The sequence below is a fragment of the Scyliorhinus canicula genome, chromosome 9 (assembly GCF_902713615.1).
Source record: "Scyliorhinus canicula chromosome 9, sScyCan1.1, whole genome shotgun sequence".
Lineage (NCBI taxonomy): Eukaryota > Metazoa > Chordata > Chondrichthyes > Carcharhiniformes > Scyliorhinidae > Scyliorhinus > Scyliorhinus canicula.
The window spans coordinates 190,852,753-190,874,570 of NC_052154.1; the positions used below are offsets into that span (position 1 = coordinate 190,852,753).

Below are 21,818 nucleotides of genomic sequence, written 5' to 3' on the forward strand. Positions count from 1 at the left end.
ACAGCATTAACTCAAGCCTTTAGATGAAAATCGCTTATTGTCACAAGTAGGTTTCAATGTAGTTACTGTGAAAAGCCCCTAGTCGCCACATTCCGGCACCTGTTCGGGGAGGCTGGTACGGGAATTGAACCATGCTGCTGGCCTGCCTTGGTCTGCTTTCAAAGCCAGCGATTTAGCCCAGTGTGCTAAACCAGGCACCCCAGCATCTCCTCCTTCATTTTGTGCTGACACTCTTCTCCCACCCTCCCCGCGCCCACGGCACAGTGGCACAGTGGTTAGCACTGCTGCCTCAAAGCTCCAGGAGTTTGATTCCAACCTCGGGTGAATATCTGTGTGGAGTTTCTACATTCTCCCCATGTCCGCATGGGTTTCCTCCGGTTTTCTCCCACTGTACAAAGATGTGCAGGTTAGGTGGATTGGCGTGATAACTTGCCCCAAAGTGTCCAAACGTTAGGTGGGGTTAGGGGGTTACGGGAATTGGGCAGGGTATTAAGACAGGTTGGGGTACTTTTTCGGAAGGTCAGTGCACACTCGATGGACTGAATGGCCTCCTTCTGAACTCTAGCGATTCTATGCTTCCAGCCAGTTCCTCTTTCCCCACTCCTCAGTTCACACTAGTGCTTGTCCCACCCTTTGCCAGTGCTGGTCTTCTTCACCACTCTGCCCCCAGCCACTCCTCAATGCATTCTGGCATTCTCTCACCCCATCCTCAGTTAATGTTGCAACTCTTCGTGTTCCCCACAACAAAGCGCCGTGCTGAATTCCTGCCTCCCCCCAAAATGACTGCTGACCCCTGCTCCCCACCCTCTCCCATTCACTGTCAGCCAATTCCTTTCCAACCCCATTCTGTTTCCCCCCTCCTTTCCGCTCCTCAATTAACATTGATTTTCCCAGTCCGTTCCCTCTGAGCATCACTCCCACCCAAGCCTTGTTGCTAGTGGCAACAATCTTGAAAAACGAGCCACGATAGCTGGAGGTTCTCATTCTTCCAAGAACGTGCAGCTGAAGTGTGCAGGAAGAAGAAATGCTTCCTCCAGCAGAAAGATTCGTGGCAGCTACAGCCAAGGGCAATAAGTCCAATGCACGACAATCTCAGAGCTAATTCTGATATGTTCAGTAACCCCTAAAAGCTGTTCATTGACAGACACTTGTTTATGAATGTGTAACAAAATTGTAGAACTATAGAATCCCTACAGTGTAGAAGGAGGCCGTTCGGTCCATCGATCTGCACTGACCCTCTGAAAGAGCACCCGACCGAGGCCCACACCTCCGCCTTATCCCCGTAACCCCACCTAATCTTTTGGACACAAAGGGGGAATTTACATGGCAAAATCAGCTAACCTGCACATCTTTAGATTGTGGGAGGAAACCGGAGCACCAGGAGGAAACCCACACAGACACTGGGAGAAAATGCAAACCACACAGACAGTCACCCGAGGCCGGAATCGAACCCAGGTTCGTGAGGCAGCAGTGCTAACCACTGTGCCACCCTGCCACCCATGATCCAAATTAATTATGCACAAGCTCTGCTAAAGTAAAGTGCGGCGCAAGAGAAATTCAGAGAAACAATGCCCGCGTCCACAAATCAGGCCAAATCAGATTGTGACAATGACGTGGGATTCAAGGAACCGGGGGGTGGGATTCTCCGTTTTAGCAGCAGAGTGTTGACGCCATCGTAAGCACCGGAGAGTTTTACGACGGCGTCATCTGGCCACTAGGAGCAGCGATCCTGCGCCGCACAGGGTGCCAGTACGGCATGGAGTGCTTCACACAGCTCCAGCTGCCAATACGGGTGCCAGCAGGGGCGGTGCGGTTCCACGCATGCGCGCCACGGCCGGTGCGGGTTCACGCCTGCACGCCACGGCCAGTGCGGGTCCACGCATGTGCGCCACGACCGGCACGGGTCAGCGCATTGCCTTCTCCGCGCTGGCCCCCGGGCAACCTGGCAGAGCCCTACAGAGGCCCGGCGCAGAGGAATATAGCCCCCCTCCCCCCCCACCCCCGGGATTAGCCCGCCCATCGATCGGCAGGCCCCGATCGCGGGCCTGGCACCCTGGAGCCACCCCCTCACTGGAGTTGGATCCCCCCTTCCCCACACCAGGAAGGCCCCCGCAGCCAGAACCCCGAGGTCCCGCCGGGTAGGAACACACGCGAACGACGACGCCTGGTCTCGGCTGAACTCAGCAGTCATTCAGCCCGTCGAGCGCGGAGAACCGCCGGGGGGTGGGGGGGGCCGCATCAAGCCGCCCCCGACCGCCTTGCAGCAACCACGCTGGCACCATTGGCAACGATTCTCCGGTCGCCGGCGTCGGAGCGGCGTCACGGGATTCGCGCCCCCCCTCCCCCCCTGTCAACCTGCCCAGGAATTCCCTGAGTAAAAATTCATGTAATGTGGAAATACTATGCTCTGCTTTTCACATGCAGGCACTTTGATGAGCAATGGAAAAATATGCTCAGAGGTCTCTGGTTCAATTGGCTAAAGGCGCTCGGGGACAAGAAAAGAACGGGCAGTCTCATTCGTCTCCTGGGACCCAATCTAACAACTTGCTAGTTTTCTCATAACTGCACTGTCTGTCAAATTCCCTTCATAGTCACTGCTTCATCTGGTGGCAACGTGTTTCCAGGTAAACTTTGCAGGAGCATGGTCCCCTACTCCTCCAATGCACATCCACCTCATCAATCCTCTTCATTATTTTTAACTTTTGACTTCTGTTCACGGCGCCAACGTCCCAGGTTCGATCCCGGCTCTGGGTCACTGTCCGTGTGGAGTTTGCACATTCTCCCCGTGTTTGCATGGGTCTCGACCCCACAATGCAAAGATGTGCAGGGTAGGTGGATTGGCCACGCTAAATTGCCCCTTAATTGGAAAAAATTAATTGGGTACTCTAAATTTAAAAACAAACTTTGACTTTTGTATCTTTTCAAATGATTTTTGTAATTTTCAGTCATAATAGCCACTGTAAAATTCATGATCTGCTTCATTAGGTTCATGAGGGCAGCACGGTAGCATAGTGGCTAGCACTGTGGCTTCACAGCTCCAGGGTCTCAGGTTCGATTCCTGGCTTGGGTCACTGTTCTCCCCGTGTCTGCGTGGGTTTCCTCCGGGTGCTCCGGTTTCCTCCCACAGTCCAAAGATGTACAGGTTAGGTGGATTGCCCATGATAAATTGCCCTTAGTGTCCAAAAAGGTTAGAAAGGGTTATTGGTTAATGAGGATAGGGTGGAAGTGAGGGTTTAAGTGGGTTGGTGCAGACTTGAAGGGCCAAATGGCCTCTTCCTGCACTGTAAGTTCTATGTTCTATTACAACAGTGGCGAGTGTTATGAAGTAGTGCTATACAGGATATTCATGTATAATTTCATTTGCTGGGCAATATATATTGAACTTTGTGAAAACAACATTACGTGCTGAACAAAGGAGACTAGCCCACAGCAGTTACTATATTGCATTTCCGAAGGCCACAAGTCACTTTATGGAGATACAGAGGGCGGGATTTTACACCTGTTCCAGCCAGCGGGATCTTGGGTTCCCTGGCAGCAGAGGGTGCGAGCAATGGGAAACCCTGTTGACTGGAAGTTACCATGGGCAGCCACTGCCACAAAACACGGGTACCGGGGTGGGGGGGGGGGGGGGTCCTGCCCGGGGGGGGGTCCTGCCCAGAGTCTGTGGAGCTCTCAGAGACACTGGCCAAAATAAGTCCCAGATTGAAACTAGCGGGAGGTCAGGTGGCCCAGTTCTTGGGTATACTGAATTTTAACCAAAGGACAGAGGCTCTCACGGGGAGAGTAGGATCTCACCAATGCCCTGCAGTCAACAATCTCCAAACCCACGACCATCTAGAAGGACAAGGACAGCAGATACCTGGGCACCTAATCACCTGATTGTTCCCCACGCCATTCACTATCCTGACTTGGAAATATATCGCCGTTCCTTCACTGTCGCTGGGTCAAAATCCCTCCCAAACAACACTGTGGGTCTGCCTATACCTCAGAGACTGCAGCGGTTCAAGGAGGCAGGTCACCATCACCTTCCCAAGGCCAACTCAGATGGGAAATAAATGCTGGCTTAGCTAGCGAAGTCCACACCCCGTGAATGATTTTTTAAAAAACAGCATAAACCCTTTCTCTCTCTCTCTCGCTCTCTGAAATCTCTATCAAGAAAGCTGAGCTCAGTTAGTGGTTTTGAAAACCCGCCAGAAGACCTCATTGCTGCAAACCAAGAGTTCTTCAAGGAGGATCCCAACACAACATCACTATCTTCAGGAGAAAAGAGGATCAACTGGCCATGACTACAGAGCCACTGCAGCAGCAGTCCCTGTGGAAAGTGATTCCCTAGCTGTGAACAAGCAATTGGACAATTGGAAAATAATATTTCTGCTTTTACCTTGTCCTTATTTGGATAGGTTTTCGCGTCTGATACACTAAGGGTTGATTTCTGTGTGTGCATTCCTGGGGAAGTTACGTGTACATTTTTGCATGCGTGGGAAGTTGGACAAAGCCTTACATTTTAAAACTTATCTTTAACAATTTCTGCATCTTTACCCAAGTGAGGGTTTGTAAGAAAACTTACTTATTTGTCAACTCAACGACTCTGGCTGGCTTAATTCTTAAAATGAGCTACAAAGCTAAGTACATAATGAATGAGCAATATCAAGCAGACCAGGAGTGCGATCAAGAGAGGAATTGGCTCACCCCTCCGAACTGATCGTAACTCTCAACTTCAACAGTAATTAAGAATTTGTTAAGCTCTTGAGGATTCCGACAGTTATGGAAGGTGACAGATTAATGCGCGTCTTTTTTATTTCGTTCATTATCATTGCAGCTCAGCTTGCGTCTGGCCCTGCAAGCTCTACCACTGATGTCACGAGAACGTGGTGATCTGTACAAAACAATCCAGGTTATTCATGTAATGTTTGGCACTGCAATGAACTGGCATTTAAGTTTTTCAAGGAGGTGGGCAGAGTGACAAATCCTTTTTCAAATGTGCCATCTTGAAAATGATAATTAAATGCACTCGGTGTGCCATACTGCTGAACGAAAGGACAGCCTTCAGAGCAACGAATATGGTGACAGACCCAGGGGTACGATAGGTAATGGTAAGTTGGACCCTGGAAATGTGTGTATAGGACCCAATGATAGGCAAGTCCAGCCCCAGAGCAAAGACAAAATGAGGAGTGGCGGAAGAACTAAACATCTTTATGGTACAGATTGAGGGGGGGAGGGGGGGGGGGGGGGTTGGTCCATGGGGGTTCAGCCACTCAAAGGGGAAGGAGTTCTTCTTCTCTCATGTTCACAAAGCCTACTCCCGCATAGACTTCTTTATGCGATTATTTCCCAGCTTATCACTGTCTTCAGTGCCTCCCAGAATGTGGAGGGTGAGACAATGCTTCCAGGGGTAGTGAGGGTGGATTGCTCCACAATAGTCATCTCGGACCACCGTAAATGGATCTGAGATTGGAGTCGGGCTGGGCCCAGCGCCCCACAATAGAGGCTGGACACCGCCCTCCTCATCGACAAGGCATTCCGCGAAAGAATGTCACAAGCCAGTGATGGGTATATAACCTGCAAGCAGAATGGGGAGGTCTCACCCTCCACATTGTGGGAGGCACTGAAGACAGTGATAATGTGGGAAATAATAGCATAAGGGGCCCTCAGGGACAGGAAGGAAAGGACAGCTAGGCAGTGGCTGATCAACTCCATATTGGAGGTGGACCGATGCTACTTCAAGGCTTTGGCCGGGGAAGTACCGGCGGAGAGGAGAAAGTTACAAATGGAATTTGACCTGCACTCCACAGGGAGAGTGGTGAACCAACTCTGATAGTCACGGGGGAGCTTTTATGAAAATGGAGACAAGGACAACCGCCTACTGGCCCACTAGCTGAGGAAGCAGGCTGCCACGAGGGAGATAGCACAGGTAAGAAATGGTAACGGTACGCTAGTCACAGTGTCACATAAGATCCACGAGGCCTTCACAACTTTCTACTGGGTCTGTACACCCTCGAGTGCCCAGAGGGGGATTTGAAGATGAAACAGTTCCTCAATTGGGCATACCAGCGGTGGGAGAGGAACAGAAACAGGGACTGGAAGTGGGGGCTCAGATCAGCGAAGGTGTGGAGAGGCATCCAGAGGGGAGACAGAGAGCATAGAGTTTCACTCTATGCAGATGACCTGTTCCGGCCCCCCAGACAGCATGGGAAAAATAACTGAATTCCTGAGGGTGTTCGGAGCATCCTCAGGTTACAAACGTAACCTGAGCAAGAGCAAAATCTTCCCCATGAATCCCGGGTGAGGAGCCAGAACTGGGGACTCTGCCGTTCAAATGGGCCAGAGCAAGTTTCGAAAAGCTGGAGATCCGGATGGCCGACAACTGGACACGGATGCATAAATGGAACACGTCGAGCTAAGTGGAGGAGGTAAAGAAAGACCCATGGAGGTGAGACTCGTGAAGTGTGAAGACAATGAAAATAAAGGTGCTGCCAAGGTTCCTCTTCATATTCAGATCCCTCCCGATCTTCATCTCCAAAGCCTTCTTCACCAAGCTGGATACGGTAATCATGATGTTTGTGTGGGTAGGAAAAAACCCCGAATCCACAAAAGTATCTTCCAAAGAAGGCACGGTAGCATGGTGGTTAGCATAAATGCTTCACAGCTCCAGGGTCCCAGGTTCGATTCCCAGCTGGGTCACTGTCTGTGCGGAGTCTGCACGTGCTCCCCGTGTGTGCGTGGGTTTCCTCCGGGTGCTCCGGTTTCCTCCCACAGTCCAAAGATGTGCGGGTTAGGTAGATTGGCCATGCTAAATTGCCCGTAGTGTCCTAAAAAGTAAGGTTAAAGGGGGGGTTGTTGGGTTACGGGTATAGGGTGGATACGTGGGTTTGAGTAGGGTGATCATGGCTCGGCACAACATCGAGGGCCAAAGGGCCTGTTCTGTGCTGTACTGTTCTATGTTCTATAAAAAAAAAAGGCGGAGTATAGAAGGCCGGGTTCTGCCAAACCACTTACTCTACCACTGGGCAGCGAATGCAGAAAAAGTGTGGGGGTGGCTGGGTGAACATGAGGTGGAATGGGCACAGACGGAGGAGACAATCCCTCTGAGCACAGTCCACGGCCCCACTTCCATTCCCCCCCCCCCCGTCAAATACTCAAGGCGCCCAATGGTAGTGGCCACACTAAAGACCAGCTCAGGCACCATTTCAAACTTGGTGACTGCCTGCCGTGGCCCCCATCTGCAAAAACCATAAATTCATCCTGGCAAAAATAGATACCACTTTCAAAACGTGGAGTCAGAACGAATGGGTGTTGGCAGTAAGGGACATGGACGTAGATGGTAGAGAAGCGATCCTGGGGGGAACTGACAGAGAAGCTCAAAAGGGATATCTGCAACTGTGGGACTTCCTCCTCAAGGAGACGGCAACGTTCCCCCGGCTACCCGGATACACCCGATTGGACAAACTACTGGCAGCAGACGAATCAGGGGACGGTAAATGCGGCAACATGTATGGACAAATATTGGAAGGGATAAGGGCCTCGCTGGACAAGACACAAGAAAGATGGGAGGAAGAATTGGGCATGGAGAAAAGGGGAGGACTCTGGATTGAGGCACAGCATAGAGTGAACGTCACCTCCTCATGCACAGGGCTGAGCCGAATGCAGCTAATGGTGGTGCACAGGGCACCTGACCAGGACACGCATGAGTTCTTCCCGGAGGTGGAGGATAAATGTGAACAGTGCCAGGGAGGCCTGGCCAACCACACCCACATGTCCTGGTCCTGCCCCAAGCTTGTCAAGCGCTGGACCAGCTCTTTCGAGGCCATGTCCAGGGTTTTGGGAGTGAGGGTGGAGCCATGCCCACTAGTAATAATAATAATTGCTCATTGTCGCAAGTAGGCTTCAATTAAGTTACTGTGAAAAGCCCCTAGTCGCCACATTCCGGCGCCTGTTCGGAGAGGCTGGTATGGGAATTGAACCCGCGCTGATGGCTTTGTTCTGCATTACAAGCCAGCTGTTTAGCCCATTGTGCTATACCAGCCCCTCTAGTGCCGGTCTTTGGGCTGTTGGAACAGCCAGAACTTTTTCTGGGGAGACGGGCAGATGCCCCAGCCTTTGCCTCCCTGATTGCCCACTGGAGATTCCTGCTCGTGTGGAGATCAGCTGCATCACCCAAGGCAGCAGGCTGGTTGTCCGACTTAACGGAATTCCTCAAATTGGAAAAAAAAAAATCCCCATCAGGGCATCAGGAGAAGGATTCAACAACACATGGAGGCAATTTGCCAACCTCTTCGGGGACCTGTTTGTGACCAGCAACTAGGGGGGAGGCAGCGGGCAGGCGGGGGTTGGGGGGAGCACAGGGGAAATACACACTGCAGAGGGGGTGTGGGAGGCCACGAGCGGTGCTACAGAAGCAGACCCCATCAAAAGAAGGGCAAGTTCTCCGGGGTGAAGCCTCACCACCCTTGGTGGGACTTGCCCTCGTGCACAGCGCACTGTGACTCTCCGCGCCCCCTTCCCCGCCTCCCCCAGGGGGAACAACAGAGTGGGGTGACCCCGGGTTAGAGAGCCACCAGGCCGGTCGAATGATTCACCAACATAGACCACACCTGCAAAATGTACAGCACAGGTACAGCTTAGCCGCAGCGAGGTTAGGGGCGAAGGAAGGAAAATATTCATTTATATTACCTGTGTTATGTTTCAGGTACTTGGATCATATTTCTGGTATGTTTATTACAACGGTGCAGCTTGTTTATATTTTATGGTCTCTATGTTACAAATGTGTGTATTTGGTTTATACCATCAACACTGGGCTAAATCGCTGGCTTTTAAAGCAGACCAGGCAGGCCAGCAGCACGATTCAATTCCCGTACCAGCCTCCCCGAACAGGCACCGGAATGTGGCGACTAGGGGCTTTTCACAGTAACCTCATTGAAGCCTACGCATGACAATAAGCGATTTTCATTTTCATTTCATTTCATTAGCCTTTGTCTTTGTTCCCTTCTCTTAGTTCGAAAAATAATTGAAAATCTTCAATAAAAGCATAAAAGCAGAAATTCAGAATGCGATAATTGGGCAGCGTTTGAGATGCAATATGGCCAGAAATAAAACATCGGAGACTGAACCGATCAGTGGATATTTCTATCCAAAGTACTCAGCACACAGCAAGAAACCTCAGTCGGAAAAAAACTGCAAAAGAAGTCTGAAAAGTCATATTCCCAATTTAATAATTATTCTTTTTATCAGGACATGTGACTTGAAATTGTTTTTCCTGCACTCAGGTTTCAACAACGTTCAATCGGTAATGTATTGTGACTGACAGGTATTATTATTACAGAAGGAACATACTAGGTACTTACTGCGATTAAGATTCGGGCACTGTATTATATATCCATTAGGTATCAAGATGATTTTGACATCTTGCAAAATGCCCTAAAAAAAAACACAATAGAAAAGGGGGAAATGAGCATCAGTCACAGCGAGACACGAAGGTTGAACATTAGTATTCATGTGGCTGGAATCACTCACAAATGGCTGGAACAGTTTCTGACAGGGAGAACAGTCAGGCATTTCAGGAATACATTTTGGCTCACAGTATGACATCCATGCCGGCCACAGTGTGCTTGCCTTAGTCAGACAACAATAATTAGCTGCTCCAACCTCATGGAAAACCTTTGTCAAGTTATGAAATAGCACTAATTGCAAGGTTCCAACTTCCGGTCTCCTTTGTTAATGCATGAAATTAGTTCGCAGGCTTCCCTTTCAAATTTCAATCAGGTTCGGAACATTGGTGTTTCATTACGGTGCGCCTACGGGTCCCAGGTTCAATTCCTGGCTTGGGTCACTGTCTGTGCGGAGTTTGCAAGTTCTCCCTGTGTCTGTGTGGGTCTCCTCCGGGTGCTCCGGTTTCCTCCCACATGTCCCGAAAGACTTGGGCCGGGATACTCCGGTATCCGGCGGGAGGGCCGCACCAGTGCCAAAGAGTGGCGTGAACCATTCCGGCGTCGGGCTGCCCTGAAGGTGCGGAATTCTCCGCAGCTTCGGGAGCCAGGCCGGCGCTGGAGTGATTGGCGCTGTGCCAAACGGCGTCGATGAGCCTCCACCGGCCGGCACGAATTGGCGCACACGCAGGAGCGCCAGCGTATTCCCAGAACCGCTGCCGTGATTCCTGCGCATGCGCTGGGGGTTTCTTCTCCGTGCCAGCCATGGTGGAGCTTTACACAGGCCGGCGCGAAGGGAAAGAGTGCCCCCATGGCACAGGCCCGCCCGCAGATCGGTGGGCCCCGACCACGGGCCAGGCCACCGTGGCCCCCCCCTCCCCCACCCCGGAGCCGGATCCCCCCCCCGCTCCCCCTCGAGGACTCCGCAGGCCGCCCTCAGAGCCAGGTCCTGCTGGTACAGACCTTGTCTAATCCACGCTGGCGGGACTGGCCGGAAATGGGCGGCCGCTCAGCCATCGGGGACTGGAGAATTGCCGGGGTTGCCACTGCCAATGGCCCCCGACCGGCACGGCACGGTCCCCGCACTGCCAAAAAGCCGGCGGCAGAGAATTCGGCAGCTAGCGTCAGAGCGGCGGGGCGGGATTCACACTGCCTCCCGGCGATTCTCCGACCCGGCGGGGGGGGGGTTGGAGAATCCCGCCCATGCGGTTAGGTAATTTGGACATTATGTACCCGAACAGGCGCCGGGATGTGACGACTAGGGGCTTTTCACAGTAACTTCATTGCAGTGTTAATGTAAGCCTACTTGTAACACTAAAGATTATTATTAGATTATTATATTGCCAAATACTATTACTATCTGTACAATGAATATCAGCAGTTATCAGTCACGTTTAAGTGGAAACTATTCCAGATGTTTGATATGGATAATGAAGCTGGATTTTCTTGAAGATGTTTTCAAAAATAAAATCCATTCTATTTATTTGTGCTGCACCTTGCAAATCAAGATTAGCATCAACCAGGCCAGAGAAATCAAACAGAAACAACTTGCTCAGCAAAAGCTGGCTGAACCAAATTACAATCCTTTGCGGATTCAATTCCCAGAAAACCATATTACCGGATGCAGAATGGAAAGACTGTAAAACTCTACTGAACAACGCTTTGGGGCAAGGACGAAAGAAGGAATATCATTCCACCGAGCAACCGCTTTGTAACGCACAGCAGGTAACATGGCCTTCGCAACCACAAGAGATGCAGCATTTGTCCGGTTGCGAATTCGAGAGAGCGCGAGAAATAAGCGAGAAATAAGGCAACTCAAATCCTGTAAGTTACATCCGCAGTCCCCAAAACAGTTATTGAAGAATGTGAGAATGATGCCCAATGTGAGAATCTTTTTTTTAAAAACTCCAAAGTTAAATTGTCATACTTTTACATCAACTGCAATCTTAAGATGCATGAATAGCCAGTCAGAAAGAACTCTGATATTTTAATTATTGAAGATCTGCAACATAGTTCACTTCAAGACATAAGCTGAAGTCAGCAACTTTCAATGGAGTTGTGTAACAGCAGTGAGGATTCATGAGAATTATAAAGGTCAAAAGTAAACTGGAACACCATGGGTTGATGACAGGACCCCGATACAGATGCACTGGGATCACTGTACATGGGACTGTGTGAGGTTTGAGCAAGAGGTTGGTCTCGTCTGATACAGCAGATGAGTTAAATTTAAAGTTCTTCGAGAGTTTCCAACGCTCAATACACAACACACTGTTGTTGCAGGATGGAGTGGTGATTTCCTGTCCCAGCAGCCTTCAAAGGACTGGTGGCCGTCCAAGGTGTGCCTGTGCTTTGAATGAAAAGCAGCTGGGATCAGATTAGCCCCATTTACCAATCAGGGGTGGTATTCTCCCCTACCCAGCAGGGCGGGGGTCCCGGCGTAGCGGAGTTGCGCCACCCACTCCGGCGTTGGGCCTCCCCAAAGGTGCGGAATTCTCCGCACCTTTAGGGGCTAGGCCAGCGCCGGAGTGGCTCCCGCTCCGCCGACTGGCGCCAACGGCCTTTGGCGCCATGCCGACTGGCGTCGGGGCTGTCCGAAAGGCCTTCGCCGGTCGGCGTGAGTCCGCGCATGCGCCGGAGCGTCAGCGGCCGCTGACGTCACTACCGGCGCATGCACGGTGGAGGGGGTCTCTTCCGCCTCCGCCATGGTGGAGGCCGTGGCAGCAGCGGAAGAAAAAGAGTGCCCCCACGGCACAGGCCCGCCCGCCGATTGGTGGGCACCGATCGCGGGCCAGGCCACTGTGGGGGCATCCCCCCGGGACCGATCGCCCCGCGCCCACCCCAGCACCCCGGGGCCCGCTCGCGCCGCCTGCTCCCGCCGGCTCAGAGGTGGTTTAAACCACGTCGGCGGGATTGGCCTGACAGCGGCGGGACTTCAGGCCCATCGCGGGCCGGAGAATCGCCGCGGGGGGCCCGCCGATCGGCTGGGCGCGATTCCCGCCCCCGCCGATTCCTGGGTGGCGGAGAAATTCGGCCACGGCGGGGGCGGGATTTACGAAGGCCCCGGGCGATTCTCCGACCCTGCGGGGGGGGGGGGTCGGAGAATTCTGCCCCAGGTGTGGGAGATCCTAAAACAAAGGCCGCTTCTGGCCAGAGAAGTGAGTCAACATCCTGCAACACAAAGAAGGATAGTGTGTGTGGGTAGAGGCAGCAGGGTTCACCTACGCAACCTTGCCTGTTGTCCAATTAATAATAATCTTTATTATTGTCATTAACGCTGCAATGAAGTTACTGTGAAAATCCCCAAGTCGCCACACTCCGGCGCCTGTTCGGGTACACTGAGGGAGAATTCAGAATGTCCAATTCACCTGACAAGCACAGCTTTCGGGACTTCTAAGGCCAACACAAGCGGGAGTGATGAATATCTGAAAATACATCAATAGCCCCCCCCCCCCTCACGCCACCTTATCAGGGGAGCTGATGTGCTGTAAGCTACACAGGCCAGTGGATCATCCCCACCCCGTGAGAGCCTTGCGGGTTGTAACAATTAGCATCTTGTGCTGCCTTTTCTATTGTATTTCCACAGGCAGTTCACACATTGCAGCTCATGAATTAATGAATGCTGGATGTTGCCAGCAACGGTCCGTAGCTACGTCCCAGGGAATTTTCACAAGCAATAGTGGGTGTGGGTCAACTGCAATGAATGTGAAGTCAGGGGAGCATTTCAGTCCTCCTTGCAACACAGGAAGTTAGCTGCTGAACTATCTGAAGCAGAAAAGGCCCAAACAGTGCACCGTTTATTTGAACGTTTGGCAGCAAGATCTTTCAAGAAACGTTAGGCCCTGTTACAAATAAACAGTGGATAAGATTGTTCTGCTTTGGGACCGTCTCTTTAGTTTAAGCTAAAATGAAGGGGTTCATGTGATCTGCTCTGAATCCTGCCTGCCAACAAACCCAAGCGGTTTGATTGTTAACGGGTGGGTGGGAACAAAGAACAAAGAAAAGTACAGGACAGGAACAGGCCCTTCGGCCCTCCAAGCCTGCGCCGGCCATGCTGCCTGACTAAACTAAAATCTTCTACACTTCCGGGATCTGTATCCCTCTATTCCTATCCTATTCATGTATTTGTCAAGGTCCCCCATAAACGTCAGTATCATCCCTGCTTCCACCACCTCCTCCGGCAGCGAGTTCCAGGCACCCACTACCCTCTGTGTGAAAAACATACCTCGTACATCTCTAAACCTTGCCCCTCACAACGTAAGCCTATGCCCCCCCCCCCCCCCCCCAGTAATTGACCCCTCTACCCTGGGAAAAAGTCTGACTCTCCACTCTGTCTATGCCCTCATAATTTTGTAGACCTCTATCAGGTTGCCCCTCAACGTCCGTTGTTCCAGTGAGAACAAACCGAGATTATTCAACCTCTCTTCATAGCTATTGCCCTTCATACCAGGCAACATCCTGGTAAATCTCTTCTGCACCCTCTCTAAAGCCTCCACATCCTTCTGGTAGTGTGGTGACCAGAATTGAACACTATACTCCAAGTGTGGCCTAACTAAGGTTCTACACAGCTGCAACATGACTTGCCAATTTTTATACTCAATGCCAATGAAGGCAAGCATGCCGTATGCCTTCTTGACTATCTTCCCCACCTGTGTTTCCCCTTTCAGTGACCTATGGACCTGTACACCTAGATCTCTCTGACTTTCAATACTCTTGAGGGTTCTACCAGTTACTGTATATTCCCTACCTTCATTAGACCTTCCAAAATGCATTAGCTCACATTTGTCCGGATTAAACTCAATCTGCCATCTCACCGCACAAGTCTTCAAACGTTCTAAATCCTGCTGTATCCTCTGACAGTCCTCATCGCTATCCGCAATTCCAACAACCTTTAAGTCGTCTGCAAATTTACTAATCAGACCAGTTACATTTTCCTCCAAATCATTTATATATACCACTAACAGCAAATGTCCCAGCACTGATCCCTGCGGAACACCACTAGTCACAGCCCTCCAATCAAAAAAGCACCCTTCCATTGCTACTCTCTGCCTTCTATGACCTAGCCAGTTCTGTGTCCAACTTGCCGGCTCACCTCTGATCCCGTGTGACTTCACCTTTTGTACCAGTCTGCCATGAGGGACCTTGTCAAAGGCCTTACTGAAGTCCATATAGACAACATCCACTGCCCTACCTGGATCAATCAGCTTTGTGAACTCCTCGAAAAACTCTATCAAGTTACTGAGACACAACCTCCCCTTCACAAAACTGTGCTGCCTCTCACTAATATGGCCACTTGCTTCCAAATGGGAGAAGATCCTGTCTCGAAGAATTTTCTCCAGTAATTTCCCTACCACTGATGTAAGGCTCACCGGCCTGTAGTTCCCTGGATTATCCTTGCTACCCTTCTTAAACAGCATTGAATACCCCCAGATTATTGCTCCCGGGTCAGGTGCGTAGATTTCTAAGATCGGTGAACCCGATCTTTAGAAATGGCTGCCCGCAGTTCTGATTTTTGTTCTGCATGAGGAGGTGGGCTAGATTAGAAGTCAGGCCCGCTGCCAAGAGGTTGGTGGGTGTGGAGGCGGCCTGGGCGGAGGGCCTGCCTCTGTGCTCCACCATTTTCTGGAATTTAATAAAGGAAAGATTATTTTTCCTCCGCCCTTCACCCTCACCCTAGCCCAATCCATGCCAACCTATGCCAACTCATGCTCATCATGCAACCCCTACACAGCCCCTCATATCTCTATGCAAGCCAATATCCCTCTACCCACCCCCATGGACCCTTATACTCTCTGGACCAACCCATGCTTTTCTACCTACACTCATGTCCCCTCTATGCCTATGACAAACCTTGCCCTCCCCCCCCCCCTTCCTAATAGTCCTTGAAAGTTCCTCTGCCAATTTAGTATTAGCATGCCAACCCATGTTTCCCACCCACCACCCTTTGCTCTTAGCCTCCCCCACCCCCATGCCAGCTCTCATAGTTTCCCGCCATGGGAAAACCCAAGGGCCATGCTGACAGGAAATGAAGTTATTTATCCAGTCACTACCTTAAGCAAAAGAACACTCAAACTGATTTTTTAAAAACCAAAATACCTTCAAATCGCCTCTTAAGAAAAATAATTATTTTATTTTGGAACTACTTGGAACTGTTAGTTAAACCAGGCATCTCACTGTAATAATGTCAGTTTTGTAAGGGTCCGCTCTGTGTGCCCTTGTTTATTTGCTGTCTATTCCCTTATTTCCCCTTTCTTTTATTTCTGCTGTTATATTTTAATTCACAGATGTTTAATGGACCTGAGACTTTAAGGCAAAGCAGCCTGCACCTTTAATTCAAACAGGAAGATCCAGAAAGCTGCGCTGTTTTAGACTGACATCCGTGATGACTCGGATTGATTGATGCGGCTATGACCAATGAATGGGTCTAAAAGGTGGTGCTATGCCGGGCAATGGGTGGTGATTGGATCTGTTCCCACTGAAATGGTTCAGAAACATGAAGAGCTTTCCGTTTTGCTTTGGCAGCTAAGGGAGAAGACCTCTTTTTTTTCCCACTCTGTCTTCTCCAGAATTCACCGGCGAATTCTCACCAAAAGGTCACTGTGGGAACCAATTCTCTGCAGAAAAGGCTGATGCAAGCAGAGACCAGAATCTGACACTCGCTCTGCTAAACAGGCTGGTGCGAAGCCAGGGCCTCTCCTGGAAATGCTGTGAGTAAGATATTGCTAATTGCAAGGAGGGTCACTACATTACAGGCTGTAAATCAGAGACGTTAATCTACACTCATACTGCGAAGAATATGGACTAAATAACTCACCATCAGACCTCAATCATTTGACCTCAATCCTTATTATTTTTACCCTTTTCCACATCTCTGTGCTTGTCTGTATTGTGTGTGTGGGTAGACAGTGATTTAAACGGAAAGCTGCTTTCATAAAATATGCATGTGCAAACACTGGCCCAACTCTAGTTCCACCGCTGTAAAAATAGAAAATGCTATATTCGGGACAGGAGTTAGTATTTTGGGCCATATCTGCTATTTTCTTTATGATGGCGTGACAAAAACCTAGGCCTTGTTCTGCAAATCTCGCAGGGAGGTATTTGGAATGTCAGCTTTTATAAATGGTTATACTTCAAACTGTCTATTTAATTCCAAGATAGAATGGATTTGGGGTCCAGAGGTTAGCTAATTCCTGCCTGGAAACAAGGCCCATGTGATTCACACTGTCATGAAAATAGGCTTTGGGATGAGCGAGAGAGAGAGAGAGAGAGAGAGGGAGAACGAGAGAGAGAATGTGAGAGAGAGACAGCGAGACAGAGAAAACAGAAAATAGAGGTAGCTAGTCCTACAGAAAAAATGCAGAAACCATTAATCACATTGCAGAACGCAGGTAGGGTGTATGCACAGATTGAAGAAATGGAGTTTATGAAGATTTAAAGGAGGCTGGAAGATTCACCAAACCTGGGCTGGAGAGAAGGAATCGTCAATGTACACCACACAGTGAGAATTAGTTCAGGGATTACACGTTATACGCTAGAAAAGGAAAAATGAAGCAGGTCATCGAGAGCTGAAAATAGCTTTGGACCCGTTCCAGGAGAATAAAGTGTTCACATCAGGGACAGAGTAAATTATAACCATGGCATGGGATGGGTAAAAAAGAGGAATTTCCCATCTGCTGCTGAGACGAGAAGTTGCCCACTGAATAGTGTTTAGACAAGTTTGCTTTTAGTTGTTTGTTACAGTAAGTCTTGAAACTTGAAATCTTGATGCACAATCCTTTCGATCATTCACTGGAAGTTAATTCCTTTTTGTAAAATTATCGGTCTCTATTGAGGTCATAACATTCGCAAAGGTCTTTGAGCTTATTTTCCCATCTACTCCAAAATTTCAATTCAGCAAAATTCACACACACGCCAGTCAAATGCCATCTGTTAATACTGTTAACAGTCAGTGCCTTACAAATTTATTCACAAAGTCCCTGGGAGAGAAGCTTTCAGAGGTCTGTCTGAGAAATGCATCTCCTTTCCTCAGTAATCAGAGCAGAACAGATGTAGGGCAGGGCTGAAAATGAAACTCAAAGCCTACCCAGACCTCCTCATGAGTAATGGCCTGCCGAGCCATTAACCTCTTAATCACAATTTTAGTCGACATGTAATCTGGATACCTTAACCTAAGTTATTTTAATAACATTCCCACAACAAACACATAATATAACTTATATAGATCAAAATTTCCTACAGTCATCACACAATCCAGTCTGTCCCATTTCCTCCCTCAAACCCCATTGCTCTGTCACGGCAGGAGGGCAATACATCATAGAATCATGGAATTTACAGTGCAGAAGGTGGCCATTTGGCCCATCGAGTCTGCACCTGCCCTTGGAAAGAGAACCCCACTTACGCCCATGCCTCCACACTATCCCCGTAGCCCTGTAACTCAGGAACCCCACCCAACCTTTTTGGACACTACGGGCAATTTAGCACGGCCAATCCACCTAACCCGCACATCTTTGGACTGTGGGAGGAAACCGGAGCACCCGGAGGAAACCCACGCAGACATGGGGAGAACGTGCAGACTCCTCACAGACAGTGAGCCAAGCCAGGAATTGAACCCGGGGCCCTGGACCTGTGAAGCAACTGTGCTAACCACTGTGCTACTGTGCTGCCCGAATCCTGCCTTAATCTATTGGCATCTTTGTAATTTCATGCTTCTCTACAGTGAGACCAGTAGACAAACCTGGACGTGTGGCTCTCCTTCACATCCAGTTGTTCATCAATGGCAAATAACCGAGGTACCAGTACAACAGATGATAATTTCAGAGTACTGTGTACAAACGACCGACTCGACGCTGAAACCTGCCAAAGGTGTGTCCCATTCTGATCCTTTTTACGTTGCCTCGGGCCTTGTGTTCTGCCTCTTGGCCCCCCAGCAGACGCTCCTGCCATCTCTTGGCCCTCCAAATAATGCTGGCACCGTCGGCTGCAACATGGTGAAGGAGTTCTGGGAGCTGCCAAGCAACGGGCATTCACAGATACATTTCATTCATGAATGGAGCTATCTGTCCGGCCACAAGTATTAAACCCAGGAAATGCTGTCACATGTGTGAAGGAAACCCTCAGCTTGTTGCTGAGAGCTTTCCTGGGGAAAATTGATGAATACATTGCCCTTGGCAAGCAACGATCTGATGGAAGTGTGACAAAGATCTTTTATCTGGTTGGAACATGCAGCATAGAAATTCAACACAGCTATAGAACTGATTAAATATAAACAAGAAAACAAAGACACACAAAATAAATTTGCTATTTATAATTGAACTCAGTTCATTCCTTCAATGGGACCCTCTTGGCCAATGTAATTGACATTGTTTGGGCCAAATACTGAACGCGGATGCTTTGAATTGCGGATGAACCTGGCTTTCAATCATTCGTTATTGTGTGTCCTGTTGCTTTGCAAAGGAATCTTCCCATGTTTACCCTTGTGCATTTCTATTTTCACGATAATGTGGTTCTCCTTTATCACCACTCTCCTATTCGATCAGCCTTTCAGTTCTATCATACACGACATCGGTCCCCTGGTCTAGAAGTTTGCTGTGGGCCTATTTCCCTGAATGATGACAATGCGCACTGCTTGGCACTTTATTTTGACTAGCTTCAGACTATCTGACTTGTATTTCACTTCACTCCCATACCTGGCAACTCCTTTATCTGGCATTACAGTTAATCTTTGTTCATCTCCTTCTCTCTCTGTCTCTCCACGCTCCCCCCCCCCCCCCCCCCCCCCCCCCCCCCCCACCCAAGTATATCATTCTCACTTCATCCCTCTTCTCCTGTCAGGAGAATGTTTCATTTTTCCCTCTCCACTTTACGTTCTCTAGCTTTCCTTTCCTGCGGACTGTTGAACATTTCACATTCCTATGTGCAGCATAGGGGCAGCAGGGTAGCATGGTGATTAGCATAAATGCTCCACAGCTCCAAGGCCCCAGGTTCGATTCCCGGCTGGGTCACTGTCTGTGTGGAGTCTGCACGTCCTCCCCCTGTGTGCGTGGGTTTCCTCCGGGTGCTCCGGTTTCCTCCCACAGTCCAAAGATGGTTCAGGCTTCACTGAGGACGTGGTGGCGTTAATGGTATTGGCGCTGGACCAGACTAGTAATCTGGAGGCTCAGACTAATGCTCTGGGGTCCTGGATTCGAATCCCACCACGGCAGATGGCGAAATTTGAATTCAGTAAAAGCTTGGCATTAAAAAGTCCAACACATATCGTGAAACCACTTTTGTGAAGACTCATCTGGTTCACTAATGTCCCGGAGGGAAATAAATCTGCCATTCTTACCGAGACTGGCCTACATGTGACTCCAGATGCACAGCAGTTGCACAGAAAGGTGGTTGACTCTTAAATGCCTCCAAAATGGGCGAGCAGGCCAATCAGTTCAAGGACAATTGGGGATGGCCAATAAATGCTGGCCCAGCCAGTGACGCCCACATCCAATGAATAACAGAAAGAAGAGGATGTATGTGGAAAATGTTGGGCGATACAGGAAGGTTCCAAGTGGACTATATAATGGAGAGACCAAGATACAGGAATAGTGTTAAAAACCGACGCAGACTTAGATGATAATCTTGTGCAAGTGGATAACAGTTCACCAGCGAAGGGGATCCAAGGAGGAAAATGCAGACAACAGTGGAACCTGGAGAGGTTGGAAGAGGTAAATGAAGAATTGTTAAATGAAGTAAACACAGCACTAGTTAGAAAAGACAAGGGCTCGGCCAAGACAGATGAACAGATTGAAGAATGAGTGAGGGGAGGACAGACGAACAGCATCAGGCTTTCAAGAGGAAAAAAGGATCACAACTTTATGGATTAAGCTTTGCAATGTTGCAGAAGGCGGAGGAATATCAATACTGCAGAGGGCAAGCCAAAATACAGATAGGTGAAGAATGAGTTGAGAAGCAAAACAGAAAATGCACAAAAACAATGATTGAAAGAGCAGAGTGATACACTCCAAGGATTGGATTGACCAGGTAGGATAAACTTCATGAATGCAAATGCGCAGGAGACTCAATGTGAAGGACGGAAAGCAACAGCAATCAAGAATAAGGAGGGTGTTTTATTTTATAAACCTTGATGAAATAAGAAAAAGACGGAAGGGCATATTGAAGAACTCTGCAAAAAAAATGTAAAACCCGAAATGATTGAGCGAGAAGAGGAAATGGTCGCCATAGATTTCACTAGAGTGGTAAGAGCAGCAGAAAAAGTGATAAAATCTGGAAAAGTAGATGAAATAACTCCAGAGTTAATTACAAACATGGGAGAAAAGTTTTTTTTTGCAAAACTTCTTTTTAATGATTTTATAAAGAGGAAAGGAGCAGGGAAACAAAGGGTGATGCAGGACCATAATGCAACTTCCCCCAATAAACAAACAAAGACTATACCAAAAAAAACGATGAAATTAACACAATAGTTAACTCTTAAAGAGCCAAATGGTCGCTCACACTGTGAGCGAACAAAACTACGGGCTTGGAAATAGTGGTAAACACTAGATGCAGGTAAATTAAATTAAATGAAAAAAATGAAAATCGCTTATTGTACGAGTAGGCTTCAATTAAGTTACTGTGAAAAGCCCCTAGTCGCTACATTCCGGCGCGGCTGGTACGGGAATCAAACCGTACCAAGGGATGAGCATGGACAACTACACAAATAGTGCTGAGGGAGGACCAAATAGGATGTAACGATTCGTCTAACGCATTTTTCAACTTCAGAGCCGAACTTCATCGGGATTTGTTGAGCTCAGTGACCAGAATTTTGCTTCGAGTTGTGGGAACAAACTTAACGTCAATATTTGCTAAGTTGTGTGAGGATGCCTACTTATCAAGAGTGGTCAAAGGCCTTCATGCAGACTGTAATGAGCACCCTAAGAAAGAAGCCATGTTGAAGAACTGACTTTCGTACAATTAGTCTGATTCAACATGACCTTTGATGCATGGCTGGAGTTATGAGAAAGAGAATGGCTGAGAAGACACAGAATTACGGGGGAGATAGCCAGTTTGGATTCCAAGGAGGAAGAGGGATGAGAAAAGCAAATGGTATTCCAAGATTAATGGGTGAATGCAGTTTAGGATTTGGCAGGAATTATACCCTCTAACCTCTGAGGTTCCGGGAATGGTAACTGGGGTGGGGGGAGGGTACCCCAAACATTCACTGGGCAACCATCCACCCCCCCCAACCTCATTCCCCTTCCCACCGCGGATGTTCCCAGGTAAGGATTACACGGAAATTGCCCAGGACGTTCAAACTTCTATTGGCCAATTGTCCTGTACTGGGAACCATCAGAAAGTACAATTAAAATTGGAAACTTTGGATGGTTCTGACTATCTTACAATAATAGTTACCCAGGAAAAGTTTGA

General features: G+C 49.0%; 1 protein-coding gene across 5 annotated transcripts in view; it reads right to left on the minus strand.

The window, feature by feature from the left end:
- LOC119971968 (protein kinase C-binding protein NELL1-like) overlaps window positions 1-21,818 on the minus strand; it is a 926,238-nt gene that overhangs the window by 788,405 nt on the left and 116,015 nt on the right. For all 5 annotated transcript variants that reach the window (XM_038808351.1, XM_038808348.1, XM_038808349.1 and 2 more), the window contains exon 6: window positions 9,342-9,414. In XM_038808351.1, coding sequence (XP_038664279.1) covers window positions 9,342-9,414 — 73 coding nt within the window. The remainder of the gene's footprint in view (window positions 1-9,341; window positions 9,415-21,818) is intronic.